The sequence below is a fragment of the Camelus bactrianus genome, chromosome 13 (genome assembly GCF_048773025.1).
Source record: "Camelus bactrianus isolate YW-2024 breed Bactrian camel chromosome 13, ASM4877302v1, whole genome shotgun sequence".
NCBI lineage: Eukaryota > Metazoa > Chordata > Mammalia > Artiodactyla > Camelidae > Camelus > Camelus bactrianus.
Genome location: NC_133551.1, coordinates 59,619,508 through 59,633,827, shown reverse-complemented (window position 1 = coordinate 59,633,827; position 14,320 = coordinate 59,619,508). Strand labels below are relative to the sequence as shown.

Below are 14,320 nucleotides of genomic sequence, written 5' to 3'. Positions count from 1 at the left end.
ACCTCAGCATCTTTTTCTGTAAACAAAAGGAGGATTGGACCAGGCGATGTCTAAGCCTTTTTTCCCCTAGTCCTACAGCTCTGTGCATCTGGTGACAGAATGCTAGTCCCTGGGCTCTAAAGCTGTGTTTGTCTCACCACCAAAATTGCCCTGGGACCCAGGCAGGAGGTCAGCACCCTGAGCCCCAGGGCCCTTGTGGGACAGAGAGATGCCCCTGAAGACAGGAACTTTCCATGAGGGCTGGGGCTGTCAGTCCTCGGCCTGGCTCCCCAGTGTCCTCTGGTTCAGAGTCCTGCCCAAGCTTCATGGGGAGGACAGGGATGGGGGGATGGGGAGGAAGGATGCCTTGGAAGAAAGAGGCTGGGGAGCTGTGGTGGGGAACACCTATCCGACGAGGTCAACTGAAAGCAATATTTAATACCTCAGCATCAGAGTGTAGAGATGAGAGATAGGCAGCTTGGATGCTCCAGAGAGTAATCACTGAGGAGAGACGAGGAGGAGAGAAGGGAGTGGGCGGCAATAGGGACTCCAGTGGACGGGAGTGGGAATCAGATTCGGGGGAGGAGGGGCTGAGGGGTGGGATAGGGAGCCGCAGGAAATGAGAAGAGAAGAAACAAAAGAGAAGGGAAAGGGGAGAACCGCCTTTTGTTGAAGGAAAATGATAGACTGGTAGAAATTCAGGAGACAGACGGAGCATATTCACTTCCACCAGGAGGCAGGCGGGGAGGCACTGCGCGCTGTTGCACTGTTCGCGGAGGGGAAGCCTGGAGAAGGCCCTTCTCCCCACTGGGCCACACTTGATGGGCTGGGCTGCTGGGCCCCGCGCCTCCGACGCCCCTCCCTTCTGCCTGTAGCACCGAGGCCTCTATTCGTGCAGATTTAGTTGGCACTGAGCTGGGAGCTCTGAGCCTGCCTCACGCTCTCCTCCCAGCCCTGCTGCTGCTCACTCATTTTTCAAGTCCCTTCTAATCCCTCCCCTCCTCACGTTCCACTCTAAACAAACAAATCCTGCCATTTGACACTCCAGGCGGGACCCAACACACCCTTCAGCACACGCACCCAACACCGGCTAAATGCCAGGGGTGAGCCCCTAAGTCTGGGATCACTCTGCCTCACCAGGTTGAGAAAGGAGGCGTAACATAAGCGTGGGGCTTGTTATTAACATTAGACAAGATTATTGTAATAATAGTCCCAGCTAAGGCAAGAGCTGATTGAATGTTTTTGATGTGTCAGGCACTGCAACAAGTTCTGCATTTGCGTTTCCTCATTTATCTCCTTCCTAATCCTATAAAATATGTACTAGTATCATTTCCTCTTACTAGATGAGGAAACAGAGGCTTGGTGAAGTTGGGAAACTTATCCAAAGTCATGTAACTAGCCTGCGACCGACCCACTGTCCAAACCCCTCAGAGTTTGTCTCTTAGAGGATTCTACCTCCCAGTCTCAAAATAAAGTTGTGTTCATGCCAATAAACCATGTCTGCATACTCTTGTGTCATTCTTTTTGTTTGTTATCCACACATTGGTACATCCTTTAGGAATGCTTTAAATTACAAGTAACAAACAAACAAACAAACAAATAAACATGACTAGGAGTAGCTTAAACAAAAGGCAGTCCAGAACTGGTATATTTAGAGTTCAGCAATATCACCAAATACCCAGGCTTGTTCTGTCTGTCCACTGACAACCTCACTGTATTGGCTTTTCATTCTTATGCTTACGGCTTTGTGGTTGCAGAATGGCTGCCATGCTCCAGACATCATACCAGCATCCCAAGGGGTTTGGGCAAACAGTTTTCTTCTGATGCAGCTTTGCTTTTTATCTTGGATAAAAGGATGTCAGCAGATTTCTCTTTGCATATCTCACTGGTTACATATCCATCCCTGGACCAATCACTGATGTAGGAAAGTATGTATTATTTTGGCTCCTGCTTAACAGTTCACCCCAAAACCTAGTGACCTGAAACAACAACCATTCATTATTGCTGTGAGTCTGGAGATTGCTGAATGGTTCTGCTGATGTGAGCCAGGCCTGGCTGATCTTGGCTGGGCTTCCTCATGTGTCTGTGGTCAGCTGTTGGATCAGCTGGGAGTTGCCTGGTCTATGATGGGCTTACTTACTCATGTGCCTGGTGTCGGCTGGTTGCCTTCTGGGGTGATGGAGTGACTACGTCTTTCATCCAGCAGGCTAGCCCAACCTTATTTCCTTGGCAGTGATAGGGTTCCAAGAGATTGGGTGGAAGAAGGCAAGGCATCCTGAAGCCTGGACTCTGGTCTGGAAAGCTGTCATTTCCATCCCATTCTTTTGGGCAAAACAAGTTACAAGCTGATCCAGGTACAGGGATGGGGAAATAGACTCCACTGCTTGGTGGGAAGAGCTGCAGAGTCATATTGCAAAGGGCATCAATGCAGAGAGTAATGAGGAATTGTGAACATTTTGCAACTTACCGCAGATTACCATGATTCAGTTCAGCCAATTTCTCTCCTGAAGCAGGGAAGGGGCTCCCTTCTCCAATTCAAGGGAATACCCCTACTCATGATCAGGGTACAATTGCAGGGAATAAGGGGCGGACATGGCTTGTGGGCAGACCACTGATGGTGTCTGGGTAGGAGGCTAATCCCAGACACAAGGAGCAGGTGAGAGATTTTGCAGCTTCAATTTTTCCAAGTTACTTTCCCTCTTCTAAAGAGAGTAATTTTCATCTGTCCTTTGTTGATGCTTGGTCTGGGCTTCACAATGGTTCCTCTGAAAGGCATATGCATTTCCGTGACACTCAGATGCAAAAACAACTGTAAAAATAAATAAATAAGATGAACTCTACCTCTGCCCCAACCAGCAGGGTTGTGGGAAATTCCAGTGTCAGTCCTTGGAGGGCAGACCAGGGGGTCACCTAGGCCTCCTCCTGCCTGAGGTTTGCATGATCCAGGAAACATGAAGCAAAGCCTCTGGCATTTGGTCCCTCAAGGTCTGTCAAGCACTTCTGAAGTGCTTTTGTCCAAGCCCCAGGGGTCCATTCAAAAGCACGAGACTCCATCACTGCTATCTTGACCCTGAACTTGTTGGAGAAGTTTCCCAGGCTCTTACTGCCCATCAAAATCTTCACTAGAAGAACCTCCAGATTCCTCTGTCCTCTCCTTCTTGAAGAATTCAACTCTCTCCTGCCTTGGCCACCCTTCCTCTTCAACTCCAGTCCCTCCTCTTCCTGACAGACTCAGACATTCGCAGCAATGTCTGGGTGGAATGGCTTTTCTAGGAACTCGGGACCTGACTGTGCTTCCTGGAGGCAGATGTGCCCCAGGAGAGCAGACAGTGTGGGATATAAACTAATCTGAGGGAGCAGGGAAGGAAGCAACATCTTAGCTGAGGTATCACAGGGGTGTAGGAGTGAGTTAGGTGACGGACGGGCTGAGCCTGCGGTAGGGTGTTCCAAGCAGAGGCACCCTCGTTGCACCAATAGCTAACACACATGGAGCACTGCCTGCATGCCAGCTTCCATAAAGCAGGTACTTTTGTTGTCCCCACTTTATGAAACTTACAGAAGAAGTAATTTGCCCAAAGATATACAACTAGTATGTTGCTGAGCCGGGATTTTAAATCCAGCCAGCCTGACGCTAAAACCCTACTCTTGACCACTTAGATGAACCCAGATTTGAGAGAAGCAGGTTGTTTGGAGAACCATAAGCAGTTTCCTTTGGCTAAAATATAAACGTGTGAAGGGGCAGATGGTACAAAAAGAGGCTAGTGAGGTAGAGAGAGGTGCAGGTGCAGGGAATCCTACAGCCACATTATCGCCTGGAGGCAGAAAGCCTGGGTGCTGGGGGATTGTTTCAGAGGCTATTTCAATCATTTCAGCAAGAAATGACAGTGCGTCAGACTAAGAAGATGGTAGTAAAAATAAAGAACAATGGCAGGATTCAGGGATTATTAGGAAGAATGGCCAGGACTTGGTGATTGCTTAGAGGTGGGGGTGGGGGTGTCAAGAGTGGCCCTCAGGTTTCTGGCTTGGGCAACTTGACGGATGGTCCCAAACTTATTTCTTTCACTGACTTGCTCTGAAATCATCTCATCCTGGCTCTCTAGCTGTCTGTCTTCCTAGCTACAAAATGAAGATAATGAAATCTGACCCCCCCCCCATTATCCAGATGGTGTCAAGATAAGATGAAATCATCAATCTGGAAGTGCTTCGGAAAGTCAAAAGTACTTTGCAAATGCAAGTGGTTATTATTTTATGGTTATCGCTAAGATCCTCCCCCTCCCTCCCCCCGGGCTTGCAGATGGAGCCAGACTAAAGGCAACCCAGGGGAGAAGCTGCCCGCTCACTCGCTCACTCTCACTCAGAGGCAGTCACGGTATTTCCATCAGGCAGTGCCTCTTTGGCAGGTGGGAGTCACATTCCCACGTACTAAATTGTTAATAGCTTCCCCAGGGAGTTCCTTTCTGCTCTGACTCCTTCAGTAATTTCTGTTTCTCTACCGCTGACACCTTCTGATGCCCTGGCTTGGCCCAGGATTTCCCATCCATTTTTGTTTTTGTTTTTGTTCTAACCTGAACAAAATCATGGATGGGGCCAAGCAGAACCAAACTGTCTGATAGCCCAGGGGTGGAGGGCTGGGTCTACTCTGTTCCTCCAAGACCTGGGATGGACTCAAGAATCCCCAGAGCTTAAGTGACTCATCACCCTCCACAGTGGGGAAACTCTGCTGAACAAAGATGGAAGCCATGGGTTCTTGTGTTTTCGGGGGGTGACTTTCTAGACTTTGTCTGGGAGGCAGTAGCATGGTAGTCAGGAGTGGCTTTGGGGGTCACACAGACCTGGCTTGGCATCCCAGCTCTGGTGTGGGCACGTAACCTAACCTCTGCAACACGGAATAACAGTAGTAGGACCTCCCACCTCTAGGGCTGCCAAGGATTACATGAGATAATCCACAGAGCACTTGGTCCAGTACCCAAGCTCTCTCTAAATAGTAGCCAACAGGATTATTTGAGTTGCGACCATAGAAATGAGACTGCCTTTTAAAGATGAGTAGACTAGAATGCTCACATCTGAGTGAGAGTTAATCTCTTCAAAGTATTTGCTTTGGGAAGCCATTGGGGAAACTCTTTTAGATGCCTTTCAAGGTACCATGTGTCCTTCCAACGGCCTCAGGGGGCGCAATTCGCATGCACTTGGCGTGTGCCTGCATCATCTGGGGCTGCTATAGCAAAGTACCATAGCTGAGTGGCTTAGAAACAACAGACATTTATTTCCCACAGTTTTGGAGGCTGGAAGTCTGAGATCAGGGTGCCCGCAGGGTTGAGATCTGGTGAGAAACCCTTCCAGATTGCAGACTGCTGCCTTCTTACTGTATCCTCACGTGAGACAGCACAGACAGCAAGCAAACTCTGAAAAGGGGCAGTCCATGATAGCCCGTGTGCTATCTTGGCAATTATTTCGCTCATGGACTTGGTCATTTACATCTCTCGCAGCATCTTGATTGTGAGCTCCTTTGAGAGAGCAGTGGTCTTACTCATGCTCCCGGTTTAATAATGCGTGCTCATGCAGCCCTTCCTCAGCTGGCAGAGCATCTGTTTTTTCATCAGCTCCTCACCCCAGTCCTAGCTCTCTCTACTTAATGGGTGAGAAGACTAAGACTCAGAGAAGTTAAGGAAAGCTCTTTTTCCGTCTTTTGCCTCCACCATAGCTATGGCTTTTCATCATAGCATTTTGGTACCCATGAGGAACTCAAAAAACATGGTGGAATGCAATTTTAAAAGATTCCCTTCAGCCCCAATGGCTGGAGCATGCGATTAGGGTGGGGGATAGGGGTTGGAATCAGAAGCGGGCAGCAGTAACCCCTGTTTAAGACCAACTGGGGAGGGCTCCAAATGCAATGCCAAGGCGTGAGCGTAGACTAGCTTTGTGATAGCCAAAAGTGAAGGTAGGGGTGGAGCTGGGAACTAGTCCAGGTGGTCCCTATTTACAGCAGTTTGATTTATGATTTTTCAACTTCACAATAGTGCAAAAGTGAGGCACATTCAGTAGAAACCGTACTGTGGATTTTGAATTTTGATCTTTTCTAGTCTTGAGGTATGCGGTACAATCCTCTCTTATGATGCTGGGCATCCCAGCAGACAGCTCTGCAATCGCAGTGGTAAACAACCAATACATTTACAACGTTCTGCACCCACACAACCATCCTGGTTTTCACTTTCAGTAGAGAATCCAATAAACTACATGAGATATTCAACACTTTATTATAAATTAGGCTTTATGTTAGGTGGTTTTGCCCGACTGCAGGCTACTGTAAGTGTTCTAAGCATGTTTAAGGGAGGCTAGGTAGAGGGATGATGTTTGTGGGTTAGATGTATTAAATGCATTCCTGACTCAACAATATTTTGATATTTTCAACTGACAATGGGCTTATTGGGACATAACCCCATCGTGAGTTGAGGAAGATCTGTATTTCAGTTCCAAATAGGATGTGACTACAGAGTTTATGCAAAGGGTTTTACTTGCGTAAAAGAATTCCTAGGTCCTATATCAAGCTCTATCTCCTCTGTCTCCTTCATGAAAATGGGAGCTCACCAGAGTTGGAATTGAGCTTCCTAGTCAATCACTCATTGAGTATCTGGGACTGTACTAAGGTGGGTGTACAGAAGTGCACAAGACCTGTTGCAGAAAATCCAGTGACTATGCAAACAAACGTGGGAAATTCTGTAAGGAAGAGGTACATGATTCTATGAAAACAAATAACAAGGGCACTTGGTCTAATTTCTCAAGGGAGCGATCAGTGAAGGTTTCATGGAGGAAGTGATATTAAGCTGAAACTTGAAGGATGAATAGCATTTAGCCTGGGGACATGGCTGAGGCTTCCAAGTGGAAGAAATAGAATATGTAAATGTCCCGAGACTGGAAAAAAATTTGGCCTGTTGGAGGGTTTGGGAGAACTCTAGTAAAATAGCCCTCCTTCTTTCTGTCTCAGATTCTCTCCCCGGCACCAGAAAAGTCTCTTGAGTACCAGGCTCTTTGGGACAAGGGAGATGTGACCACAGAGCAAAAATCACCCGTTTAGTGAGTCCTTAGATTGTTGAGTGGGAAAGCCTTGGGGTGGGGAGTCTGCTATGGGTGGTTGAGGGCCTTGGACAGCAACTAGGAGGGACAAAGAGAATGGAGAGAAGGATGAACTCAGGAATTCTGGCTTTGTTCTTTCTGGGAAAGAGTAAGAGCCTTGCATGTAGATGGATGATACAAGCCAGAGAGTGATATGAGTGAGGAGTCCTTGCCCAGACACTCACAGGGCCAAGAGTGTCACCTCAGAGCCTCGAGCTCGGGGACCCCAATGTTGTCCCATTCCATTTCCCCTGGTACCTATATTCATCCAACCAGTATTGCCTGAGCACCCACTGTGATCCCAGTCCTCTTCTGGGTCCAGGGATCAGTCTGGCCTGGTCTCCCCAAGGAGGAAACAAACTTAGATAAGAAATAATTACCTATGGGATAATTTAGTGCCTAGCCTAGTCGTCTCCTCTGTAAACTGGGGACACTAATAACAGACTCTACTCCAAAGTGTTGATGCATGGATGAAGCCCTCAGTATAGTGCTGGAACAGTAGGGAGAATGTTCTGGGAAGGACAGGAGCCCCAAGAAGGAGGATGGCTCTGGGTCTGGGCTGGTCAGGTTAGGAGAAGGTGTCAGAAATGGCCCCCTTGCATCTGTACCTACAGAGTGATCCTTAAGGTGGATTTTGAGACCCTGACCACCACCTCATCCCCTTTCCCCACACTCACTTTCTGCCTTCTCTTCCTGTCCTTTTTGTTAGTTTGTTTTTTCCTTTTGTTGGGGGAAGTAATTAGGTATTTATTTCTAACAGAGGTACTGGGAATTGAACCCAGGACCTTGTGCATGGTAGGCACATATTCTACTGCTGAGCTAGACCCTCCCCACCCCCGACTTTTTAACCCCTCTAACCACAGGGTCTTTGCACATGTGATTCCTTTGTCTGGAATGCTCTTTCCCAGTTTCTTCCCAAGTCAGTTCCTCCTCGAACTTCACGTCTTAAGTGTCATTTCCTCAGGGAAGGCGCCCTGACCTCTGGGTTTGTAGGTCTTGCCACAGGAATGCCTTGCTTCCCTTCACTTTTCTCAGTGTGTAACTACAACTTCATCAGTGTGATCTTGGGACTGATGTTTCTCTCCTCCACGGGTCTGTAAGGAAGTAGGGGCCGGTTTTGCGCATTAGAGGCTCCCCAGTAGTATCTGGCTGTTATACTCGGCACCCAAAAAAGATTTGTTGAGTAAATGAATGCGGTGCAAGAAAACCAAGGATAATAATGGTTATTTATGGAGCACTTACTGTGTGCCCGGCACTGAGCTAAATTCTTTACTCGCATCATCTTATTTAATCTTCCCAACAACCCTCTGAGGGAGGTGGTGCGATGATCCTCATTTTACAGAAGAGGAAAATGAAGTTGAGAGAGGTTAAGTAACGTGCTCAAGGTCACTGTCAGTGCAGGGGTTAGAGGTGGGATTCACATCCAGGTCCTTCTGACCCCAAAGTGGCAAAGGGTGGGGAGGTGAGTCCTGGCAGGGGTAGAGGTGCAACGGAGCCCGCAGAGCATCCCTTAGGGAGGGAGTGGGAAGCTTCCCCGGCTCCGCTCCAAGCCGGTGGTGCAGCGCCCGCCCCCGGTCGCGGGTGCAGACTGGCGGCCGCCTCCGGGCCACGTGGTGCGCGCGGCGGGCGCGTCCGAGGAGCCCGCAGCGGCTCCTGGCTCAGAGAGCTCTGGGCTTGTAGAGCGGGAGGGCGCTGGGGGCCGGGCCGGTGCGGGAGGCGAAGCGGGCGGAGGAGCCGCGGAGGCAGCGGGGCGGCCGGGGCGCAGTAGCCGGCGGCGTCGGGGCCGCAGCCTCGGCCCTTGGCGCGCCGCTCGCACCGGGTCTCTGCGCCCAGGGCGCACCGCAGGCAGGGACGCAGCGCCAACCGCTCGGCCGCCATGGAGCCGACCCCCTCCCCGGACGCCGAGATGCGGTCCCCGCTCCTCGCCAACGCGTCGGACGCCTTCCCCAGCGCCTTCCCCAGCGCGGGCGCCAATGCGTCGGGGCCGCCGAGCGCTCGGAGCGCCTCGTCCCTCGCCCTGGCTATCGCCATCACCGCGCTTTACTCCGCTGTGTGCGCCGTGGGGCTGCTGGGCAACGTGCTCGTTATGTTCGGCATCGTCCGGTGAGTCCGCTGCAGGCTGGTGCGCGGGCCCCGGCCCCGGGGTGAGGGTGGGGACCGCGGGCCTGGGACCCTGACCTCGGACCCTGCACTCCCTGGGCCTCCGCACTTCCTGTAGGGGGCGTCCAGGGCTCAGGGGGAAACCACTTCCATCGCGAGGGGTACGCTGGCGTTTGCGTGTGTGTGTGTGTGTGTGTGTGTGTGTGTGTGTGTGTGTGTGTGTGAGAGAGAGAGAGAGAGAGAGTGTGTGACAGTTTAGCGACAGTTGTGTGTCTGTCACAGTTTGTGAGTGTGTGATTCTGTTTGTGACAGTACAAATGTGTCTTTGGACCTCCAAAAACCTGTTAGGGGTGAGCAGAGATGCCTGAGGTGCCGTGGGCCTCGGGGGAGACAGCAGTGTGTGGATTGTCTGTGCGGGTTGAGGGGGGCACCCGAGTGCTTGTGTGTCTGCATCACGCTGTAGGAGCACTTACCAAGTCACATTTGGAGATCATCTCTTGGGGTCCCAGTGTTGGTTTGTGTGCTTGTCCCCTACCGTCAGTTTGTGATTCTCTCCGTATGAGAACGTTTTGTTCCTTGTCAGACCCCTGAAACCCCAGGGGGAGGAGAGTGTCCAGAGTGGCTCTGACACTTTTGTTTGTGCCCCTGTGTGTGCCTTGGCTAGCGGAGAGCCATGGCTCCTGGGCACAGTGGGCGGCCAGTCGCTGTATGCTTCCTTCCCCGGTGGCCTTCCGGTCCTGAGCTCTGGAGGTGATTCAGAGGGGACTCAGATCCTCCTCACAAATGCCCCCTCTCATCTCCTCCTCCTCTCCTCTAACAGTCTTTTTTTCCTGGCAAAGGCAAAGGTGATTTGTGGAGTCTGTGCTTTCACCTCAGGAAGCAAAGGTCTCTTCTTGGTATTTTTATCTAGTGCTGGACCATCTCAGAGTCTAAAATACCCTCGGCTTATCCAGAAGCAGCCTTCCTGACAAAAGGGATTGAAAGAAAACTCCTACCTTTATAACAAAGATGCCCTGGTATTTACTGTTACTTAGAAATGAGTAATCCATGCTGGTTGACCAAGGGCACAACCCTACACCTCTCTGGGCTCCATTGCCACCAGGCAAGGCAGAAGGCAGACTGTGGATTCAGAGGTTGGAGATGTGACAGTCACTGATGTCTGTCACAGTGGGTACCCTATTCCCCCTTCTCCACTATCTGCCCCCTCTGCCTCAGTTTCCCTTTCTGAAGAATAGAGACTTAATCTCCTCAGTTGGGAACATGAATTCCTGAGTATGGGGTCTCGGCCTGGCAGAGCACAGGGTATTGGGGCACTGGGTAGATGTGTGGGCAGTGAGGGAGCTTTGGCGTTGCTGACTCCAGGGGAGGCTTTGCGCCACCAGGAAGAGCGGAGGGCACAAGAATTTCCTGTGCTTTCAGTCACTCATCACCCGCTACAGTGGGAAAATTCGCCCAAGCACAGGCAGCATAGGCAAGAGTGATCTTTTCTCTGCGTTTTTGTCAGTGATTCTCCCCCACTTTACCTTTAGAAGTAGTGCGGGCTGTAGAGTTGGGTGAATCTGAGTGTCAATCCCAGGTCTGCCACGAGCTGGTTCTGTGTCTTGGGGAAACCACTTAGCCTCTTTGAGCCTCAGTTTCTTCATCTGTAGAATGGGGGAGGATAATGAACCTTCTTTGACAGGGTTTTTGTGAAGTGTCAAAGAGCAAGCATATATAATGCAGCTGGCTTGGTGCCTGGACCCAGTACATGGCAGCTGTGTGTGTGATAAAGAGGAGTAACTTTCCAGACTCATTAGAATCCAGTGCCTATTACAGAGGGACAGTGAGAGTGTTTGTCCTAAGATGGGCCTGGGAGTAGCTCTGATTCTGGGAGTCCCAGGTTCCCAGCATACGTGCTCTTTAGAGGGCTGTAAGTCCTCCAGTCTGGGGAAAGCTGAGCTGTCAGGGTGTTCCGACCTATCTCCACTTCCCTCAGGCCTCTGGCTGGTGGGCTGGTGAGCACAGCTCCCCCACTACCACTGAGCCAGGATAGGCCCTCTCACTTCTGATGGTCCACTCAGGGAAGGCCCTGGCCTCCGCCCGCGAGGACGCCCCCAACCAACCTTCCCCAAACCACACTGTCAGATGCATCCTTTTCCAGCAGCCGGCCCCTGTAGGTCCCTGTGTTGCTAAGACATTTCCCAGGCCAGCCATCTATGTGATCACTGTGTCTCTGGTCTGACTGATTTAATCTTCACCTACAACCCTGTGGGGTTGGCATTAGAATCCCCACTGTTGTCGCCTCCATTCTACAGGTGAGGAATCTATGGTTCAGAGGGAGGCACGGTGGCTTATTCGCCTCAGGTCCCACAGCTGCCCCCAGACCCAGAGCTAGAACCCTAGTCTTGACCAGAACTTTTTCCAGAGCTGTCTGCGATAGGGGATGGAGGGGGCAGAATCCTGTCCTTCCTCTGGCCCAAGGATTCTCAGAGAATGATGAAGAAAAAAGACCATGACCCTACCCATCGTTATTCAGCACCGGTAATTTAGGCTGCTGTCCGCAGAGGAGTGGAGTGACTGGCCCCTGCCCTTGGTTCTTCCCCACTGCGAGGGAGCCTAGGGACAGGGCAGCTGCCTGGGGCTCGGCTTCTGCTGGCAAAGTCCCAAAAGCAGTGGGGGAGGGGGGCCAGGATGGAGAAAAGCCTCTGGTGTGTCTGTGGTTTCCTGACACCCCGTGCAGTGAATGAGTTGATTGGTTGAATGAATGAAAAAATAAATTCTGCCTGTCAGAAAGTTCTGAGTTCAGGCTGTGTTGGGGGCAGGGGAAGGTTTGCAAAGGAAGACCCAGAGGACCTTGGGGCAGGAAAGCAGGGTAGTGTAGTGGTAGAGCTGCAGCTCTGAAGCCAGACCTATCTACGTGCAAATCCTGAGTTCAAAGCCACTTACTTGCTGTGCATTTGAATAGTGACTTCACCTTTCTGAAGCTCATTCCTTCACCTGTAAAGTGAAAGTAACAGCAACGCATCTGGGGTTATGGCGAGGATTAAATGAGGTGACATGTTGTATCTGAGCCTTTCAAGTCCTTTGAGAACAGGGAGGGTCTCTGTGTGAAGGAATGAAAAGAACTCATTCAAGGAAAATCCTATGGATGCCCTGTGTGCTAGGTGCTGAGATACAGCGGTGGGGAGGACAATACACCGTCCCTGCCCTCATGGAGCTCAGGGTCTGGGAGAAATAGACATTCATCAGCCATTCATCCAACAAACTTATATCGGCAGCTGACCTGAGGGCTATGGAAGAGTATGTGTGGGCTGTGGGGACCCATGATGAGGGGAGGGTCTCCCCTGGTCAGGGAGTTCAGAGGAAGGAGCTGAAGGATTAGGAGGGGGTAACTCAGCAAAAAGCTGAGGGAAGAGCCTAATACAGGAAGCCTGACCTGGATGAGGGGCTGGAAAAAAAAATAACCCAGGAATCTCAGAATCCCAGAGCACTAAGCACTCTCCGTTCCCTAACCCCTCTACCCCCGCCAGATCTGACCCTCTCCCCCTCCATGGACCCACCTGAGAAGCCCGCTCATCCTTCTGGATTCTTGAAAGGGACCTCCGGGAATATACTCTTAGCAAACAGCCAGTGGTTCCCGAGGCTCCCAGGAAGTGGGAGCAGGAGTTCTGGGGATGTCTGGTTCCCAGGCAGACACCCAGTCCCTTGCCCTGCAGGGTGAGTTCCGCCAGAGAGGTGGGTTGGTGGGTCTTTAGAGCAGATACTGGACAGCCCTCCTCCTGGGTGGAGTTGTGCCCTGAGCAGGGCTGGCATCTCAGAGCTGCCACTGGCAGCCTTCTAGGCGCGGTGGAGAGGCCTCTAGCCATCTCTGATGGGTGACCTCATTTTCTCTCTACATGGCCCAGAACTTCCTGGTTTGCCTGCCCTGAATCCAGGTAGGGGACTGGAGTCCATGCTTCTCCACCTGGCCTCTTGTCACCTGCCCTGTCCCCTGACTCTGCCTCTCCCTGACCCTGGTTTCAGCAGTTTTGCACCCTGCTGTGTGTCTCACCACTCGCATCACCCCACCTGGCCTCCCTGCCTCTTACCAGCCCACCAGCCTCCTCGTGAGTGTTTCAGACTTTGTGCTTCTCTGCCCCTTGAGCTCTCCCTTGGCCAGTGTCTCTCCTGACTCTTCTCCTTGTGTCACATGCCAGCTCTGCCACCTGCTAAGATCTTTAGTAGGTTGGATGGCTGCTCTGCACCTCAGTTTCTCCATTTATAAAATGTGGATCATAGCACTTGTCTCATAGGCATCTTTGTCCTTAAGAGGACAGAATGATGTTGATAAAGCATCATGTTTTCTCTCCCATCTCAGATGACTGCAGCACAGAGCAGGGTGGGGGAGGTTGGGCCGGGCAGCCTGGGCTGGGGTGGGGCCACAAAAGGCAAGTGAGGGGTTCTGGTTGTCCCTTGTCTTCTACCAAGTTGCCAGAGGTTGCTGGGACAGGTGCTCAGGATGGGACCTCTGAGTCCCCGTCTTTTTTTGGAGTTCCAGCATGAGCCCCTTGTCTTCTTGTCTCTTTCCCTTCTCTTGTCCGGGTTGGGGTCTGTGGACCCAGGGCCCCTAAGCCAGGAGGGATCCCAGTGAGGGGACACAGTGCAGTGGTAAATGTCATGGTTGGGGATCAGGTTGTGCTGGTCTCCATCCTGGCTCTACCATGTCCTAGTGGTGTGGCTTTGAGCAAATGGCTTAACCAGAGACTCATTTCTACATTTGCAAATTTGGGGTGATCAGGGTAGGTTATTGGGAGGATTAAGTGAGGTCATGCATGTAAAGGTCATAGCACAGCACCTGGCACATAGTAGATCCTCAGTAAGCGGGATGCTGAGATTAGCTAGCACCCCCACAGCTGCTCCAGACAGGCAGAACGGGTAGCCAGGAGGCCTGCTTGTCTACATTTTCCACCTTGGGTCCTTTCCTGCTTCCTGTATTGGCTGCACATCCACTCATTCAATCAGCGTTTGCTGATGCTGACCCCTGCCAGGCTCATCCAGCCTCAGTTCTCTCTGCCCAGACTCTCAGCTTAAGCCTCAGTGTGGCCTCTGGCTTCTGACACAGCCATGCCCCCAGGACCCCCTAGTTAGTTACAGCTCCAGGGACAATTGCCGC

The 14,320-nt window shown here is 51.4% G+C and overlaps 1 protein-coding gene across 1 annotated transcript in view; it reads left to right on the top strand.

Annotated features, from left to right (window-relative positions):
- Window positions 1-8,776: 8,776 nt before the first annotated feature.
- Window positions 8,777-14,320, top strand: part of OPRD1 (opioid receptor delta 1) — a 38,627-nt gene continuing 33,083 nt past the window's right edge. The window contains exon 1 of the mRNA XM_010948075.3: window positions 8,777-9,192. Within this exon, the coding sequence (XP_010946377.2) occupies window positions 8,966-9,192 (227 nt within the window). The 5' untranslated portion in view covers window positions 8,777-8,965. The remainder of the gene's footprint in view (window positions 9,193-14,320) is intronic.